At 40.0% G+C, this 18,313-nt stretch overlaps 1 protein-coding gene across 1 annotated transcript in view; it reads right to left on the reverse strand.

Moving 5' to 3' along the window:
- Window positions 1-18,313, reverse strand: part of TACR1 (tachykinin receptor 1) — a 154,501-nt gene that overhangs the window by 62,974 nt on the left and 73,214 nt on the right. Inside the window, exon 2 of the mRNA XM_066267483.1 lies at window positions 3,743-3,937. Within this exon, the coding sequence (XP_066123580.1) occupies window positions 3,743-3,937 (195 nt within the window). The remainder of the gene's footprint in view (window positions 1-3,742; window positions 3,938-18,313) is intronic.

Consider the following 18,313-nt stretch of genomic DNA (forward strand, 5'->3'; position numbering starts at 1 on the left):
CCAACCACACTTTGTCTTGTTCAAAGGTAAGTACTTATAAATAACGTCATTCCAGGCAAAGCCTCATAGAAGATCATTTCTTATGGAAAAACTTTTGGGATTATCCCAATGAAAGTTTCCTGAGAGCTTATAAAAACAAAATTTTTTAAATAGCATTTAATGTTAAGGTTAAAAAAAATATGAAACATGTGTTCCAGAAAAAGTGCATACATCAAATTACCTGGTATAATAAGTAACTTTCAGGTAAACACTCATGCTACTGCCACTGAGCTGAAGAGTTATAATGTCACCCTCTCCGAAGCACTTCTCACTGTCCCTTCTTGATCCCACCCTTCCCCTCCCACCAGAGACAATCACAGTCCTCACTTTCATGGTGACAACTTCTTTGCTTGCATTTATAATTTTACTACATACTTACGCACTCTTAAAGACATGCTTCCATTTAGCACCCTTTAAAACTTTGTTTATAAGAGCCATCCACATTGCATGGAGTTACATTTTGTTCATTCGATTAACTACATAACATTCCATTACATGCTTGTACCACAATTTTTTAAATCTACCCTTCTGATGATTGACACTTGGAATATTTCCAGTTTGGCGCATTAAGAACAATGCTGATAATATGAATAACATGCTAGGTGCAATTGGGTGCATACATGAAAGAGTTTTTCTAGGTAATTATCCCTGAGTGAAACTGGGAGATTATAGGGTATAAATAACTTTTTTTTTTCTGAATGTTACAAGATATTTTCCAATGTGGTTTTATCTACAAAGGTTCTCATTATTCCTTAACTTCACCAGAAGTTCTAAATGCTTAGTTTAGAAGCTTCTTAACATTTGATAGTCTAATAGTGTGCAGTAAGGTGTCATTATGGCTTTAATTTGTATTTCACTGGTTATGAATAAAGCTTTGTGGTCATTTGGATATTTCCTTTTGTGAAGTATATGTTTGAAACTTTTGCCTGCTCTTTAATTGAGTTGCTTTTCTTTAGTAGTGCTTAATTTAATCTAAGTTTTAATAAAGAGTCAAGGTTGGAAGTTCACCACACAGCCAGAGAAGGCAAATATAGCAATTTTAGATTTTTCAGAAAATACCTATTTATGTAATTATCTGGTACAAATTATTCATCAGACAAATTGGGCCTAAGCATCTGCCCACCATTCTGTCTGATGCCAGTCATCGGCCCATGCACCCAGATCAATGTCTGATGCTAAAGATAGCAGTTAACATTCACTGGACTCTTACCATGTGCACGGTGCTGAGCTAGGCACACATCTTATTTATTTCTCTCGGTACCTCTAACGGGCTTAGAGGCTTACATAACCCTTATGACTCAACTAGAAAGTGACGTGGCTGAAAGTTGATCTCTCATCTAACTACAGAGCCTGTGCCTTTATACTGGTTACTATACTCCCTCAAAACAAAGTTTCTTTCTGGTTTTCAAATTTGGGATTAATGTGTACTGTGGAAATGGCAATCACTTCTAAAAGAAGAGAATATAATTACTCAGTTTAGAGCTGGTAAAATTTAAATTCCTTAAAAATATATCCTAATGATCATGCAGGATACTAACATACAGAAAATAGGCTTCCCCGAAGCTTCCTATGCACTTGCTCAGGTTTGCCTCAGCCAGATGTGAGTGGTAAATATGGATTCTTTCAACTTACTACTGCATCCATAAACATTTTATACATCTCGAATAGATAAAATTAGATGCTCTAATCCAGACCCATTTTTTTAGGAGAAAAATCACGAGATAAACAATGTTGGCAAACCTAACCATGCATCCATCCATAGCAGCTCCCCTAAATTCTCAAGGCAAGAAAAAAGACAACCCAACAGGCTGAGTGGAGTCTCACAGGGGCTTTCTAATCATTAATAAGCATAAGGCAGCAAAATGTTCAAAAGTAAAACTCTCGTTTCTTGGACAAGACCTCCAGAGATCTGTGGGATAATAAGTCTTTATTTTCAAGTTAAAATTTGAATTTGTTGGAAGATAAAAGAACTGTGGGTATTTAAAACCAAAGTTGTAGAAAGGTGATTAGACTTTGAAAAAGATCGTGACCACTAAGAACTAAGCTAAACGCAGTTTCATTTAATAAGCTCCAAATCAGAGATCTCCCCCCACCCCTTTGAAGAACTTTCTGGATTGAACATGTTCACGGTCTTGTATGGCTCGTGAAGCTATGTTCTTTCTTCCGCTGAGACCCTGCTCAAACTTGCAGTTTCATTTTGAGAGTAATTTTCAGCGTCTCCTTCTAGGCGGAGCACTAATAATCCCCCTGCGGCTTGATCGATTAGATCCCACGTTTGTGTCTGGAAGGTGAAGTCTGAGCTTTACGTACTGCCTCCTGGCAAGCCCCATTCCATGCTCCGCGGAGCAGATACGGCGAGATAACCAGACGACAGGCTTTTGGAGTCTTAAACCTCGGGAGCTGACAGGGGGAGTGTCTCATTTTACCATTTGATAAGTTTAAAGGCCTTTAATGATTATATAGCGGCCTGATAAATTTGATTCAATAACAGTATCTAATCGTTTTCATGGCATTGAATAGTTAACAAGGCGAGGATACGTTTTCCTGTGTGCTTGTCTCAGTTGCTCACGGGAAGCAGGGCTTTGTCACCTGCCAGTTTAACAAAGAGGAGAGACTGTGATTGTGCTCCATCACACCGCTAGTAACTGGCTGTCTTGTGAAAACTGAGGTCTGATTCTGACACCAGTATTCTCTTACAATTCACATAATAAACCCAAGATTGGAGAATTATAGAGGACTTTCTAAAGCACCCACATTATCAAAGTGCATTGAGTCCAGGACACTGATGGCAATAGAAATGTTACGTCGATGCTCACTTGAACAGAGCAAAACAAAGAACAAACCACTTCAATGTTTCTTCTTGAAGAAAATCATCAGGATAGCTCTGAAAACCCCTAAACGTCACTGGTTAGGCACCCGGAAGATAAGCAGACTGTCCTGATCTGGAACTCAAAAGATCTCAACAAACACACTGGCCTTGCCTTCCTCTGTGTATGTCTTATTTCTCCAACTGGCAAGTCCTGATAGGTAGGCATGCTGATCTGGATGTCCCTAGAAGCAGACCCTAAGATAAAAAGCAAGTGCAAATCACTTGTATGGGAGGAGAAAGAAACATCAGCAGAGAGTGGGGTCGTGGCACAGGGGAGGGAAAGGGCCGACAAAGGGTATATCATTAAGCCAGCTGCCACAGGGCGACTGGAGCTTAATCCCAAAAGTAAACCATGGACACAGTGTAAAGCACCCGTGAAGTGGGTGAGCTGAGGGGTTCACATGCCAACGCTCATCAGTCTGTGTTGAGAGCTGCTGGAAAGAGGGGATAATACCTCCACCCTCCAGCACACTGTGCAAGGCGGCAGAGTGGCATGTTCTGTAGCTTAAGAAGAAGTTTCCAGGCAAAGAAATGCAGACACTGCAGGGTGAAGTCACTGGTAAAAGGCAGGAAGAGCATGAAGATACTCAAAGGGTCTGTTAGGACAGGATCCAGGTGTTATATTTTTTGTTTGTTTTTAATTTTCTTTCACAGCCCAGAATAGTATTTGGGACATAATAGTCTCCTGATAACTATGGACACACAGACCCAATATCAGATTGGTACTGAAGAAAGCTTACAGAGGCACCTTACATCCTAATAAGTAAAAGCATATGGAAAGAAAGAAGGAATGAGAAAGGCCAAAGAAGGCACCAGGGGGTCGTCTCTACTCACACTTTCTCATAAATCTTGTTGGGATGTTCTGGCCACTTGATCATGCACACCACTCTGTTGGGCATGGTGTCTGTGGTTGAGTAGTAGCCCTGGGGGAAGGACAGCAGGAAAGCCAGGACCCAGATGACACAGATGACCACCTTGGTGGCTGTGGCTGATAGCCGGGGCTGGAGGGGATGGATGATGGCCATGTACCTGGAACAGAGATGGAAGAACAAGTTCCCATTTAGTCAACAAAACCTACATGACTTATGTGTTCTTTCTTCCAAAAAAACTTTCTGAAAAACCTTGACTCCTGATGATTTTCACAACTATTTTCTGACACTTTTTTCATAATCTATCCTTAAGCTTTGCAATTCTTATGACATAAAATACTAAAGCCAGGTTTTCTATTTCAGAACCCATCAAACAACATTCCAGGAGAAATGTTTCCATCACAGAAATGTTCATACTGGGGACATGATGTCCAAGTTCGATCAGTGGCTTACAGTGCAATTAGTAAAAAAAAAAAATGTCATAAATTTATTCAATATAAAGACTATCTTTACCCTTTTTGTATTAAGGAATAACGGTGATAGAAACAGTAGTTTTAAAGTCCTCTTGTGGCACTTTGAAAGTTTAGCAATCTTACCTCAGCCCGTACAATTTGAAGAAAGAGACTGGGTATGTGTGAGAAAACAGCAGCTTAAAGCCAGAGAAAAAACAACAGTTCTTGTAGAAATCCTCACCAATTCTTTGGACATCTAGAAGTCAGTGTGTGGTAACAACACATGCTTCATGGAGAGTGAAACAGTCTCCACCTGCTGAGACAGACACACTCAAGTCTACGAAAGGTCAGGGTAGACGAAACCTCCGTGAGGAAGGGGGATGAGGAGCTAAGTGAACGACGACTTTGGGCCTGGGGCCCTTCCTCCGTCTCCGCAAACCTGAGACCTAGCACTTAATGATGTCCTCTGAATAAATGTGTCTATGTGTTTGAATTTGTGTGCAGCCTCTGAAAGCCAGCGTAACTTTTAGGAATAATAAATATTTTAATCAGCATTTCATATCGGTTATATTGGTTCTGCCTTTTCCATTTTTTTTCTACACACTTAGCATTTTGCCTACTCCATTTAAAAAGGTATATTCTTTTGTGTATTTTTTCTTGCAAAGTTAATGAATCCATCCCTTAAAATATGCATTGTTTTTAGAGTAAGAATGATATCTTATACAGCCTTTGGGGCTTAAATATTATCTGACAAATCCTCAGAATCACACATTTGGTTCCTGATATGCAAGTGTTTCTGGCATCCATGAGACAGAGGGTCAATGGAGACTTAAGAAATGAATAGATGGCAGCACATCTGCCAGCCGCGTCCACATAACTCCACATAATTCTTTCTCTACACTCTTTAAACTTCTAGAGATCTCTAGGCCAGAGCTGTGGCCAGGATTACAAGCGAAGCAATTTCATTCAGTACGCACTTCACAAATTCACACTGGGCACCTGCTGCAAATAGAACACAGCATTTTCTTTTGGGCTCTGAGTTTCTAATTTCTCCAGGGAGAAACGGCATGTAAATAAGCAGCCACAACATGACAGTAGGATATTTGACCTCCAGCAGTAATCTGGTAAGCACTTTAGAGCCTCAGGGAGGCTACAGAGGTAATCAGGCCCTGGAACGGCAGGTGTACTACTGGAGGAGAATAAAGATGCATGCTTGGCTGGATTTGGGGTGAGCCTGCCTGAGAATATAGCTTGGAGGGCAGGAAGTGTTCAGGGCCTCCCTCCCTACTCTGTGGTATGATTAGATCTGACTTCCTGTCCAGGAAGCTTGATGGCTTAGGTATTTTTGTTTTGTTTTGTTTTTTTGAGTGCACATGTAAGTGAGAGAGCATGAGAGACAGGAAAGGAGAGAGATGAGAAGCATCAACTCATAATTGTGGCACTTTAGTTGTTCATTGATTGCTTCTCATATATTCCTTGACTGTGTGTGGGAGTACTTAAGCAGAGCCAGTGACCCCCTGCTCAAGCCAGCGACCTTTGGGCTCAGGCCAGCAACCATGAGATCATGTCTATGATCCCACACTCAAGCCAGCAACCCCACACTCAAGATGGCGAGCTTGCATTCAAGGTGGATAAGCCCAAGCTCAAGCCTGTGACATCAGGGTTTCAAACCTAGGATTTCAGTGTCTCAGGTTGATGCTCTACCCACTGCACCACCACCAGTCAGGCTTGATGGCTAGATTTTATGAAAGCTTTCCTGAGCTTCCTTTTAGCATTCTAAACTTTAGAATACCTTTCTCACCTTTTCTTGCTAGGAACCTAGCTGTCTTTCTCTGGTCTCGAAGAGCAATGCCACTGAAGGTGTTCAGTGCGTGGAGGCTGGTTATTAGGATACCTCAGGTCAGCTTTTAGATACATCATCAGATGTGATGACAACCTCCCAGGAAGGACACCTCAAGTCAAGAGTGAATGGAGTTAGGAAAAGACTTGGAAAATATATGTAGTGGGGTGAGTACAATTTATAAGTCTCTGGGCAAGTTTCTTTGGTTGAGTCGATGGCTATAGAGCCAATGATTTAACTGCCATCTACAGAACATCAAAAGGACACAAACAACTCAAGAGGCTGTGAATCAGGCATTATTGTCTTCTTTAGGTTACTCAAAGGGGCCACAGCTACTTCCAAGGGAGGTCCAGTAAGCCACAGACTTTATGACCTCTGGTCCCTGGGGTAGTCCCCTGATAAGAACCCTGAGAAGTCTTGATTTTTCTCTTGGGCCAGCCTGTTTCTTGCTGTGTGATGGCAATGGGGCATTGATTTCCTATCCAGTCATGGGGTCATGATGGATGGTGGGACCTCACACTTAGAGCCAGCAAAGGTGGACTTGTGTAACCACTATCCCATCTTCTTTCCAATTAGGCAAAAAGTTGGACCTGGATGGTCATGGCTAGCATCTCTGAGTATTTGCATTAAAATTGTAGGCTTGCTTATTAGCTCACTTCCTGGAGACAAGATCTTTCCCATACAAAGCTGGACCCATGCCCATGAAGATGCCTTTTCCTTCCAGCCCCACGCAAGCTCCTGCTCTCACTGCAGCTCTGCGTTCTCAGGCTTCTCAGGGAATTAAAGACGACACACAGAGGAGAATGTGGTAAATACAATGCCCCTTTTAAATATTACCTCAGATGCCATATTTTAATTTGCTTTTAACTCAGGATAAATGCTCAGTCTCAAATAAATGTATTCTAACACCCATCTCTGTGCCCAAGCTGGCAATATACCATTTGGAATCTAATGTGAGTAGGGCTTAAGGGGGATGTATCAGTATATTGGTACTGTAGCTCCAGTTGGTGACAGAGAGTCATACTTTGTCTCTATTGCAAAAACTGCAATTTGGGAGCCCACTTTAGTCAACTCTGCCATTACTTAAGTGTAGGAGCCATTTCAGTGACAGATGGACAGATTACTTACATAAAGCCAGAGAAAATAAAAAAGATTGGTTTAAAAAAATGAATATATTTTTATTTGTTCAAAATACAGCTATCTATAAATCTCCCGCCTTTATTTTTTTCCTTTCTTCTTTCTCTTTCCTGCAATCTTCATTTCTGGGGCTTGTGTGACATGTTTCCTTCTTAGTTACTCCAAAGCTAGTACTGTTTGGGTATTTTGTCCACAGAGGGAGGCATTTCTTTTTCTTTCCTACTGCCCATTCTTAGCTTGGATTCCGTTAATATACATTTATATGTTTGTTTGTAACCATCTTGAACAATTCTTGCTTATTAGGTTGTAAGTTACCACTGAGCAAGAGCTGCAAAGCCCTAGGAAAATACATTCAATAAATATTTATGGACTGCACTGTGCTCACGGGACTAGAAGGCAGTCAATGAAACGTCTTTCTAGTTTACGCATTAATCATCAGGCCGCCAGAGATGGTCCGGAGGTGAGATGTGGATTATTCCTCTGCTTCAGGCCATTCCAGTCCCACGGAGGGCCATCAGCTCTGATTTGCATTGTATACGGCCTCCCAGCTGAAAACCTTGAGGTGCTGTCTTCCTCTTGCATGACTGTACTTTATAAAAAGACCTCTCCATATAGTCCCTTAAATCTGACAAAATATAAGGCTGCACGTTTGTTTTGTTTTGTTTTTAATTATTTTTGTTTTAAATTATTTTTATTTTATTTTATTCATTTTAGAGAAGAGAGACAGAGAGAGAGATAGAAATGAGAGAGAGAGAGAGAGAAGAGAGAGAGAGAAGAGAAGAGAAGAGAAGAGAAAAGAAGAGAAGAGAGAAGAGGGGAGGAGCAGGAAGCATCAACTCCTATATGTGCCTTGACCGGGCAAGCCCAGGGTTTTGAACCAGCAATCTCACCATTTCAGGTCGACGCTTGATCCACTGCATCACCACCGGTCAGGCCAAGGCTGCACAGTTTTTATAAAGGCAGAGTGAGACAACCTTACTGGGACAAGCAATTGCAGTCTTCAGGCTAGCACGGTATCGTCACCATGTCCTCCTATACTAGTCCTACGTCTTCCCTTTACCAGGAGATCAGTCCCACCATGCTCTTCTTCCACAGTCTCTCCCCTCCATTTCCAGTCCCCAGTCTCCCTCATCCCCACTCACTTCTTCCTGGGTTGGCACAAGTTTCCTTTAAGGAGCCATATCTTCCTGGGTCTAAATGACCAGGAGTAGTGACAGCTGAGAGCATGAATGGTATAGTCTAGTTCAAGGGTTGGCAATTTTTTTTCTGTAAAGAACCAGATAGTAAATACTTTAAGCTTTGTGGCCCATACAGTTTCTGTTATAACTACTCAACCCTGTCTTTGTAGTCCAAAAGCAGCCATAGGCAAGGCCACTATTGGGCATGACCATGTGCCAACAAAATTTCATTTTCAAAAATAGTTGGTGGGTGGGACTTGGCTCTCTGGGGTATAGTTTGCTGACCCCTGGTCTAATTTATGGGAAGTGACAAGCAGGAGGAATTAGAACCATAGGAGAACATGACGTTCTCTTCAGAACACTCATTACCTTTGACACACAAGGACTCTAAGACTGAAGCCCATGGATGGATGAATCTCATAGCCCACACAGTCAGTAAGGTGGTCAGCCACCAGTCAGCACTCAGAGTCTCGCCCCTTGTCTGAGTACAGTGGTCCCTCAATGCAGGATGTTTTTCCTCCTCTATCTCCTCCTGGTGGCTCCTACTTATTTTCATGGCTTGGCCCAGACACTGTGTCCTTGTGGCTGTATTAGGTGCCATGCCCTTACTGCTTTGAAGATCTCAAACCTTGTGCCTTTGTTCCAACATACTTCACTCTATTTATATATCTATCATTCTCATTTTTCTTCATCTCCCACAGATACTTTGAGGTTTACAGTTACTATGATTTACTTATATCAGTGTCCGTGGCCTCCTTCAGCCTAAGATGTAGGTAATACTCAATAAAAGCTCAATAAAATAAATAAATAAATATGCAAATTTCTTGGCACACAGCATTGGCCTCCATAAATGCTATTGAATGAAAATAAATGCAGCAAGAGAAATATATATGTATCATAATTTTATGCCTTCCAGTCTGAACATGTGTGACAATAATTGCTCAGTGTTTTCCTACAGGAGTGACCTTTCTGGACCTGAGTCATCAGAATTTCCTATCTCTTGACATTAAATCTTTAATTAAATTCTCAATAAGTAGTAGTTGATTAAATTCTGCATTGGCCAGTATGTTGGGAACTGTGCCGAATTCAGTCTTTCTAGTATCACCGTCTGGTTCTTCCTCTGAGTAAGACAGTGCTCTGTCCTTCCCTCCCATTTTCCACTGCTTTCCATCTCAGGGACCACACAGTCCTTTTACCTGAGATCACTAACATTGCATCAGTTGAGGTTTTCTTCCAAGACATTTCTTTTTTTCTCTTTTAATATTTTTTTATTTTTAATTTATTGTGTTTACATAGATTCTAGTGTTGCCTGGAATGCATCCCCCTTCCCCATATTCCCCTCAACATCTCCTTTGCCCCCCTCCCCATAGTGCCCTCCCCCTTCCCTTCAGGTTTATCCCATCCTATTATTTCCTTTCCCTCTGTCCTCTTTTCCTCTGGTCCCTTTGATCTCACTCATTTGAGGAATCCAATGAACAATGTGAACTGAGGAACAGAATTGAGACAGAGGAGGGATCAAGCCATTTCTTTAATTTCCTAAATCTAGGCAACTTATTTGGCCAGATCACCTGACCAACAACTTTGTCTATTCAGCAAAGCTCAAGTTCACAAAACTATAACCAAAAGGGCCCTTGAGCAGCCAACAGAGATGACCCAACATTCAAGCACTACCAAGCATTCTTGGTAATGGCAGAGCCCTTGAAGTGCTCACTGCCATGTTATCCACAATTCTAAAAGGCTTGAGTTTTTGGTTTCTGCATTATCAGTGGACTTTAAAAAGTGTGGAAATTGCAGGAGGGATAGGGGTGTGGGTAGGTGGAGGAAAGTAAAAAAGGAATATTTGGTGAATGCACAATGCAATGTACAGATTATGTATGAGAGAATTGTACACTTAAAACATATATATTTTATTAACCAATGTCACCCCAACAAATTTAATAAAAACTAAAAACTAAGAAAGTGCCAGCTGACATCAAGGGAACAGTCAATAAGACCTTAAGAAATGGATGCAGAGACAGATGGAACCAAGAGCCTGTGACAATTAGAATGAACTGAAGGAGGGATGGTGCCAACTCTTGTCTAAGCTGTCCTGCCCCAAACGTGATCAAAGAAGAACCTGTGTGATTTAAAGATGATTCAGATATAGAGTCTCCAGTCAGGACTGTTCACAGCTGTTTTATTGACAATTTCCAAGACCTGGAAACAATCTAAAGGTTTACCAATAGGCAAATGGATAAAAATAATATGATACATTCATTCAATGGCATACCACTACAAGTAAACAGAATGCACTACTATCCACACACAAAAGGACAAATATCAAAGAGCATTATGCTAAGTGGAAAAGCCAGACAAAACATGATATACATTCATCATTCTTTTTACAGAAAGTACTAGAAAGGGAAATCTAATTTGTGGTGATAGAAATCAGAATGTCCTGTATTTTATAGAGAGGCATGGTTAACTCAGGTGGTATGCCTTCATGAAATCTCACTGGACTTATACTGAGGTATAGTACCTAAAAAACACCTTGAACCCTGATGACTCAGCCTTTAACACAGAAAACTGTATCAAGGGCCTAAAGATCTGCCTTTTTTTTGGTCAGCTAAGGTATATTATAAGAAAAGTCTATGATTCAGTCATAGTGACCATTATCAAGGAAAAGCTTGTAGTCTTTCTAAACATCATCTAGGAATGATTAAAAATGGTTCAAGTGGGCCCTGGCCAGTTGGCTTAGTGGTAGAATGTTGGCTTGGTGTGTGGATTTCCCAGGTTTGATTCCTGGTCAGGGCATACAAGAGAAGCAACAATCTGTATCTCCACTCTTCCCACTCCCCCTACTCTCTCTTTCTCCCCCTCCCCAAGGATGGTTCCTTAGCCTCCCCCTCATGCACTAAAAATAGCTCAGTTGCCAAGCAATGGAGCAACACTCCAGAGAGGGGCTTGTGAGTGGTCCCAGTGGGGGTTCATGCAGGAATCCTTCTCTCTGCCCCCCCTCACTTAACAAACAAACAAAAAAAATGGTTCAAGTGACAGATTTGCCATCAAATGAATCTTAGATGTGGAAAGCCCTTCAAGCATTGTTAAACCTGAGTGTTTCCATCAGCAGAGGTGGGCCAGATTCACGTGACAGCTGGTTACCATAGGGAAGAAGCAGCACCAGGAGTATCAGTCAGCTGATCATGGGAAGTCTACAATTCACAATATAAATCCTATCCTTTGGTGGTTGGACTGGGCATGTGGGTAGCTGGGGTGAAAAAGTAGAACAGTGTGGTGTGTGTGTCTTTTCTGAGAGGAGAAATGACAACCAGTCCACAGAGTGATGGAAGATCAGAGAAGGAACACACCTTTTCCTCCGCAACTTGACAGCTCTTGCCGAGTACTGACTAAAGCCACTAACTAGTGTGACACACCACTAACCATTGTTTTCTTCCTGTAAAGGGTCCTTGTACTTGCATTTGAGACTCCAGTCCTGAACCTGTTTTGGTATGTATGGGACAGATACACTCAACAATAACTGTCCCCTGGTTCTAAATGGACCACAAGATGATGCCACTGTCAAATTCCAGTTCCTGGTGACATTCCCATTTTTGGCATTTGGAACTAAAACCCAAAGTGTACTGACACATGGGAGACTCAGGTTTGTAGCATTTTGACTTGGGAAGTGCTGATGAGCTCCAGTGAAAGAGTTAAAAGCAAAGAGAGAAGAGAGTTTGGATGTAACTTTGAGATTTTAATTACTAACAAGGGGGGACAAAATAATTGAATTAATTGAACTTTATGTTTTTAGTGCAACTTAATAATGAGAGGAAGTTCACATTTAGGGCATTGTCAGCACTGTGCTTTGTGGCCTTGCTGTCACTAGAGTATTAAATGACCCTCTCTGGTCAGCTAGGTAGGAAAATGTAGTTGGCCATAAACTGAGATAGGAATTTTTATTTTTCCATACAATGTGGCCTTGATACTAAGTAATTAACATTTTTCTGCTGACCAGTTTTGAAGTTTGTTTGAACATTATCAAACGTTCATTTCTTATAGGACTGAAATGCCCATTTCATCAGGGCTAGGAGGCTAGATGCATGGTCACACACAGGTGGATAGGTTTCCCTGATTATCTGCTACCCACTTCCTCAGTGACAGGCCTGCTTTCAGATGACCATAGGCCTGACCTTTAATCTCAATAGCAGAAAACTCTTTTTTTAATCTGTGAGAGGAGGGGAGGCAGAAAAAGAGTCCCACATGTGCCCTGACTGGGATCCACCCGGCAAACCCACTAGGGGGTGATGCCCTGCCCATCTGGGGCTTGTTCCATTGCTTAGCAACTGAGCTCTTAGTGCCTGAACTGGAGGCCATGGAGCCATTCTCAGCACCTGGGGCCAATTCCTTCCAATAGAGCCATGGCTGCAGGACAGGGGTGGGGGGAAGAGGAGTGAGAGGGAGAGGGGTAGAGAAGCAGATGGGCATCAATAGCAGAAAACTTAAAGCAGAGCACCTGGAACAGAAAAGTGAGGTGGGTGGGGGTTTCAGATTTTGGCAGCCTCTCCTGTCTCACGGTCTCCTTTGTTCACTCTGTAAAGGCAGGATTCACAGACTGGGGTTGGGGTGAGGTGAGTGAGACACTCACTGTCAGGGGTGTGTGAGTACAGCATTGGATCATATTTTTATTGAAAAGTTTAAAATTTTTCTCAACATAGACTTTTGAACTAATTTCGATACTTTAAAATATTGTATTATAAAGTATTATTTGTCTTGGTTGCTAAATTTTTCTGTGCTGTCTGAAATTTTGTACCCCAGATGAGTGTCTCACTTGCTTTACTCTAAATCTGGCCCTGGTACTATCTCCCAGTCAAGTACGCCAGGCAGACAGGCACTGATAAATGAGATGTGCTCAGACTCAGGTAGTGGTGGGACAATGGTTGGATGATGCTGGCCATGTCAATAATCTGATTACCAGTTATTTATGCTGTGCTCTCTGCCTGAAGCCTTGTAATGCCCCAGATCACCAGACCATGGGTAGTAGGATTGGCGGGAAGCCCAGAAAATAATCACTAACATGAGCAAGATGGAGGTTGAGTGATCTTGTTCTAGAGAGTGTAGAATAATTTGGGCACCCTTGTTACAGTGATTTTGCCCTTTTTTACTATATAAAAGTATATACTATATAATTACATATTATATGATATATAATATATACTATGTTCTATATATTATATAATACATAGTTATATAATATATACTATGTCCTATATATTATATAGAAGTATAGTACAAATCTATAAGTATTTATTTATTGATTGATAGTGCTTTCTTAGTTAAAAAATCTTTTGACAGAAATAAGTTATAAATAAACAAAAGTGTATGTTTAATAAAAATTTAAGGACTAGAATTCTACTTTTCATGAAAGTTAATGATGAACATGTAACCTGCAGACAGGGATTTTAGACATTTACCTTCTATGGGGGCCCAATTGTTAGAACTGAACACGTGCAAACCAGAAGACAGTTTTGCCGAAGAAGCAGAAACATCTACCCCAAATGTTAGTAGTTATTTTAAGACTGGGCCCAAAGATGTTGATTTAACATATGCACTGCAAATGGTGTGTTGGCCATCATTCTGGGAAGCATGGCTTTTTGTTAGATTAAACAACTGGTCTATATTAAGATCATTCTTTTTCAGTTCCAATTTTTCTTGTGCATGGACAAAAGTTCCATTGATAGCTTTTAATATGTTGGCTTGGTTAGCAGAAGAAGAACTTGGCAAATAGCTAAATAATTCTAATTTTACACCAGTGTCATAAGAGTTTTTAAATAGAAAATCAGTTAATTCCAATAATAGTTCAATTCTTTTTTTATTCCAATTGATGGATTCAAGTTTTTGGAAGGTGAACCAACCAACATTGTTGTGAATGTTATCATAAACTCATTTTAGACTTCAATTGTGAAGATAAATTGATTTGTATTGGTACTAATATGAATATAATGTGGTAAAAATAATGTCCTTACTGAATTAAGAAACCTGTGAAACAGAAATGTGCTTGTAAGAAGTTGTGACATGTACAATTTGCCCAGGGTCCAAACAAGCTGTGATATTTTATCAATTTACATAGACATTGTAGTTGTTGAAATTTACAAAAAATTTTGTAGGTGTAATAACTAAACTAAATTTTTTATGATAAATACAAAATGAAATATTAGAAGTGTCTGAACCTTTGACAAAAATTTTTTATAAATTCAACTAAGTAACAGTGCTGAACTTTTCATAACTACTCTAAGTTTTGGATGGATCTTATTAAAATTAGTTGAAAAGCTTCAATGAAAAGTTTTTTTCAATGGATGCCCCAAAATTTTAGCTTCTGAAGCTTTTATAAAATGACAGTTTTTGAATACAAATCTGGCAAACAAACAAAATCTTTGAAATTTGTCCTTATAAAAGCAAGAGAAGAATGTACAATGTAAACAATGAAAGCTTTATGGTATACACAATTTAATTTTGAAATTCTTAAATTGCTTTTAGGAATCATTTGATAGATTTTTTTTAGCAAATGGTTTATATTCTGTATCAGAATGAGCTCATATAAGTAGGACTACAATTTTGTAGTATCTAAATTTGATAAAAATTAAAACAAAACATGGAGACAACTTATTTATAAATTTAAACAGCTTAGCTTTGATTCTTAAATGGATGTTTTTGTGCTGCATTCTGGATAATTTTTAGGATCAATCTTCTAGTTCACTGATTCTTTCTTTAGCATTCCTTATTTACCACTAGACCGGTCCATTGACTTAATTTTAACTCTTATAATTTTTATAGTTTTATTTTTCAACATAATTGGATATTTTTTATTTGTCACTTGCTTCTCACATTTTCAAATTTCTTTAAAAAAAATTTTTTTTTACATAACCAACATAGTTTATATTCTGTGTCTCTATTAACTGTAATAGCTGAAGTCCCTCTGGGTCTGCTTCTGCAGGTTCTCATTTCATGTTTCCCTTTCTTTCAATTACAGTTTACATTCAATAGTAGTTTACATTTGTTTCAGGTATACAGCTTTGTGGTTAGATAATTATATATTTTACAAAGAGTTAACCTTGATATTTCAAGTACCCACTTGGCACCATACATAGTTTTATAATATATATTATCATCTGTTTCCTTTTAACTTCATTCTTCTTATTTTCCTTGGAACTTTATCAGTGAGAATTCACTGATGCCTGGGTTGAGGGTGGGTTCCTTCAGAGAAGATCTTCAATAGTTTCTGCTAAGAACCTGGGATCACTTCTAGGCTAGGACCACTATGATCTAGATTTAAGGGTGAGGATTTTTTAGACTAGTCAACTGATAGGAATCTGGTTTGCATACCTATGTAAGGACTCCTATGCTGCAGACTTTCAAGAGAGTTAAAAAAAATTTCTTTTTTCTGTTGACTCAGCACCAAAGCTGGAGATGAGCAATTTTCCTTGCAGTCCATTGCAGAATAGGCATTTATTTCTATTTTTTTTACACTGAAGGTATATACTTTTGCTTTTTGACTGTAAAAAAAAAAAAAAGGTATCATTTTAGACAGCCAATATTGGGCAAGTGCTAGGCTTGTGTCCTGTCCCTGTACCTTGTGAGTCAGTCAAATCAAATGCCCTCAAGACAAAAACTAGCTTCACTACTCTGCCCATTACTTAGAAATCTTGCCTCCATCTAAATTTTATACCTGAGTATTTTTCACTTTCTTACAAATAATTCATTTATCTTGTGTGAGTGTGGTAGCTCACCCAGAATGTTTTAGTTAATTTCAAGAGCATCAATTAGGATATCTGGTCTGCTATTTTGCTGGAAGCAAAAGTTCTGCCATCTTATTTTTCTTTTTTCTTTTTATTGTCTAATTTGGAATAAAAATTCAAACAACACAGGAGGAGGTAAACAGAAAGGCTCTCTCCTACCTATATTCCCCAAGAGAAAATCATTGCTAACATATTGAGCACTTGGGAAGTGCCTGGCTTCATTCTGTATGATTTCTGTGTTTATTAACTTATTTTATCTTTCATCAACCCTTCAGTTAGGCTACTATTATGATCCCCATTTTCCAGACAAGAAAATTGAAGTTCAGAGAAATGAACTCATCCACCATATGGTGGGGCTGGGTGTGAACTTGACAGTCTGGCTTTAGAGTCTCTGCATTGCTTTTTTGGTTTGTTTTGCACTCCCCCTTACCTTTGCTTTTAACCATGGCAAACCTAAATTCATACCCACTGGAAACAATGGGTGCAACCTTTCTTTCTTTGCATGTACAAGCCTATATAGTTATGCTTTTTTTTGGGCATTGCTTTTTAAATTAATTCATTCAATAAGCATTATTTGATCCCCTTCTATGTATCAGGCCAGAGCTCAATATATTCATGTTTTGAAGGAATAGTCTGTCTCATGGGGGAGGCACACTCTTCCATGATAATGAACACAATGTGCTACATGCTTCAGCAGGGTTACTGTGTGTGGGAAGCCTGGAGCAGACAGGAGGCCTGGGCAAATAGGGAAGGAAAGTTTCTCAGTGGAGGTAATATTTGAATTTGACCTTGAAGGATGAGTTGGCATGTGCATCCATGGATAGTGGTATGTCACATACAAAAGTCTGGTGACCTGAGAAGAAATGGCTTGTTTATAATCACCTCCAACATTTTTAGATGCTTATCAGGAAGGAGCAAGAACTGCATCTTCTATTCTTTTGAATCCCCATGACACCTGCCCAGGCACAACATAGCCCTTAGCTATGACTGCTAATTGGTTTAATGGCTCCCTCCATTAAGCAAGCAGGTGTTGGCCTCTGAGTTTGCTCCCTCCACTTTTTGTTGGGAAAATAAGGGTTGAGTGTTGAGTGAATCTTGGGGCCTCTGCTGGTGAAAGTCCCCAGAGAGAATGTTAGCCTCTAAGGCAGGGGTTGGGAACCTATGGCTCGCGAGCCAGACGTGGCTCTTTTGATGGCTGCATCTGGCTCGCAGACAAATCTTTAATAAAAAAAATAATAATGTTAAAAATATAAAACATTCTCATGTATTACAATCCATTCATTTTCTACCGCTCATGTTCATGGTTGCGGGTGGCTCGAGCCAATCACAGCTGTCCTCCAGGACAACATCAAATTTTTATTGGATAATGCGTAACATACATGGGTTGTTGTATGGCTCTCACAGAATTACATTTTAAAATATGTGGCGTTCATGGCTTTCTCAGCCAAAAAGGTTCCCGACCCCTGCTCCAAGGGAACAAATGAAGAATGCTGAGACCAGGGCTGCCAGACAGAGCAAGAGTTCAAGAGAGGGAAACATACTTCTCAGAAAGTAAACACTCCCAAGGCTTGTGTTTACAGACCACCACGTGGCCAGTCCTGCCACGTGGGACTGCCTCCATCTGCCACTCTGGCTCTGGAGCCCCTCCTGTCTGAGTTAGGACCTTTTCCTTCCATGGAGCTCTGGCCCTGCACACACTTCTTTCCCTCTTCTCCTTGTACTTTTTCCTTTTTCAGCTATTTGATCTCTGTTGAAGTGATTTCTCAGAGTCTCGGTCTTTTCTTTGTAGAGAAGGACTATTCACTGCGTAGCAACAGCTAACTTAGATAACACATGAGGAGGCAACAGACAGCGTCTGGTGCACAATGGGCACAGGACACACAGTCAGTCTTCCCTGGCATCTTTGTGATGCTCATGGCCAGAGGAGCAAAGGCGAATTAAAGTCGGCTGAGACTGGGGAGCAGAAGAAAATATTAAACCCTTAAAAAAAAAAAAAAAGAGAGACAGGGAAAATAAAAATACATGTTAACCATAGCTTTAAATAAATAAAAAATATTATGTACCATTAATGTTAAAATTGCACATATGAAACCAAACTTGTCATTAAAAAAAGTATAAAGTTGGGGTTTTGCGGGGCCCTTCAGAAGTCGGAGCCCA

The sequence above is a fragment of the Saccopteryx bilineata genome, chromosome 3 (genome assembly GCF_036850765.1).
Source record: "Saccopteryx bilineata isolate mSacBil1 chromosome 3, mSacBil1_pri_phased_curated, whole genome shotgun sequence".
Classification (NCBI taxonomy): Eukaryota; Metazoa; Chordata; class Mammalia; order Chiroptera; family Emballonuridae; genus Saccopteryx; species Saccopteryx bilineata.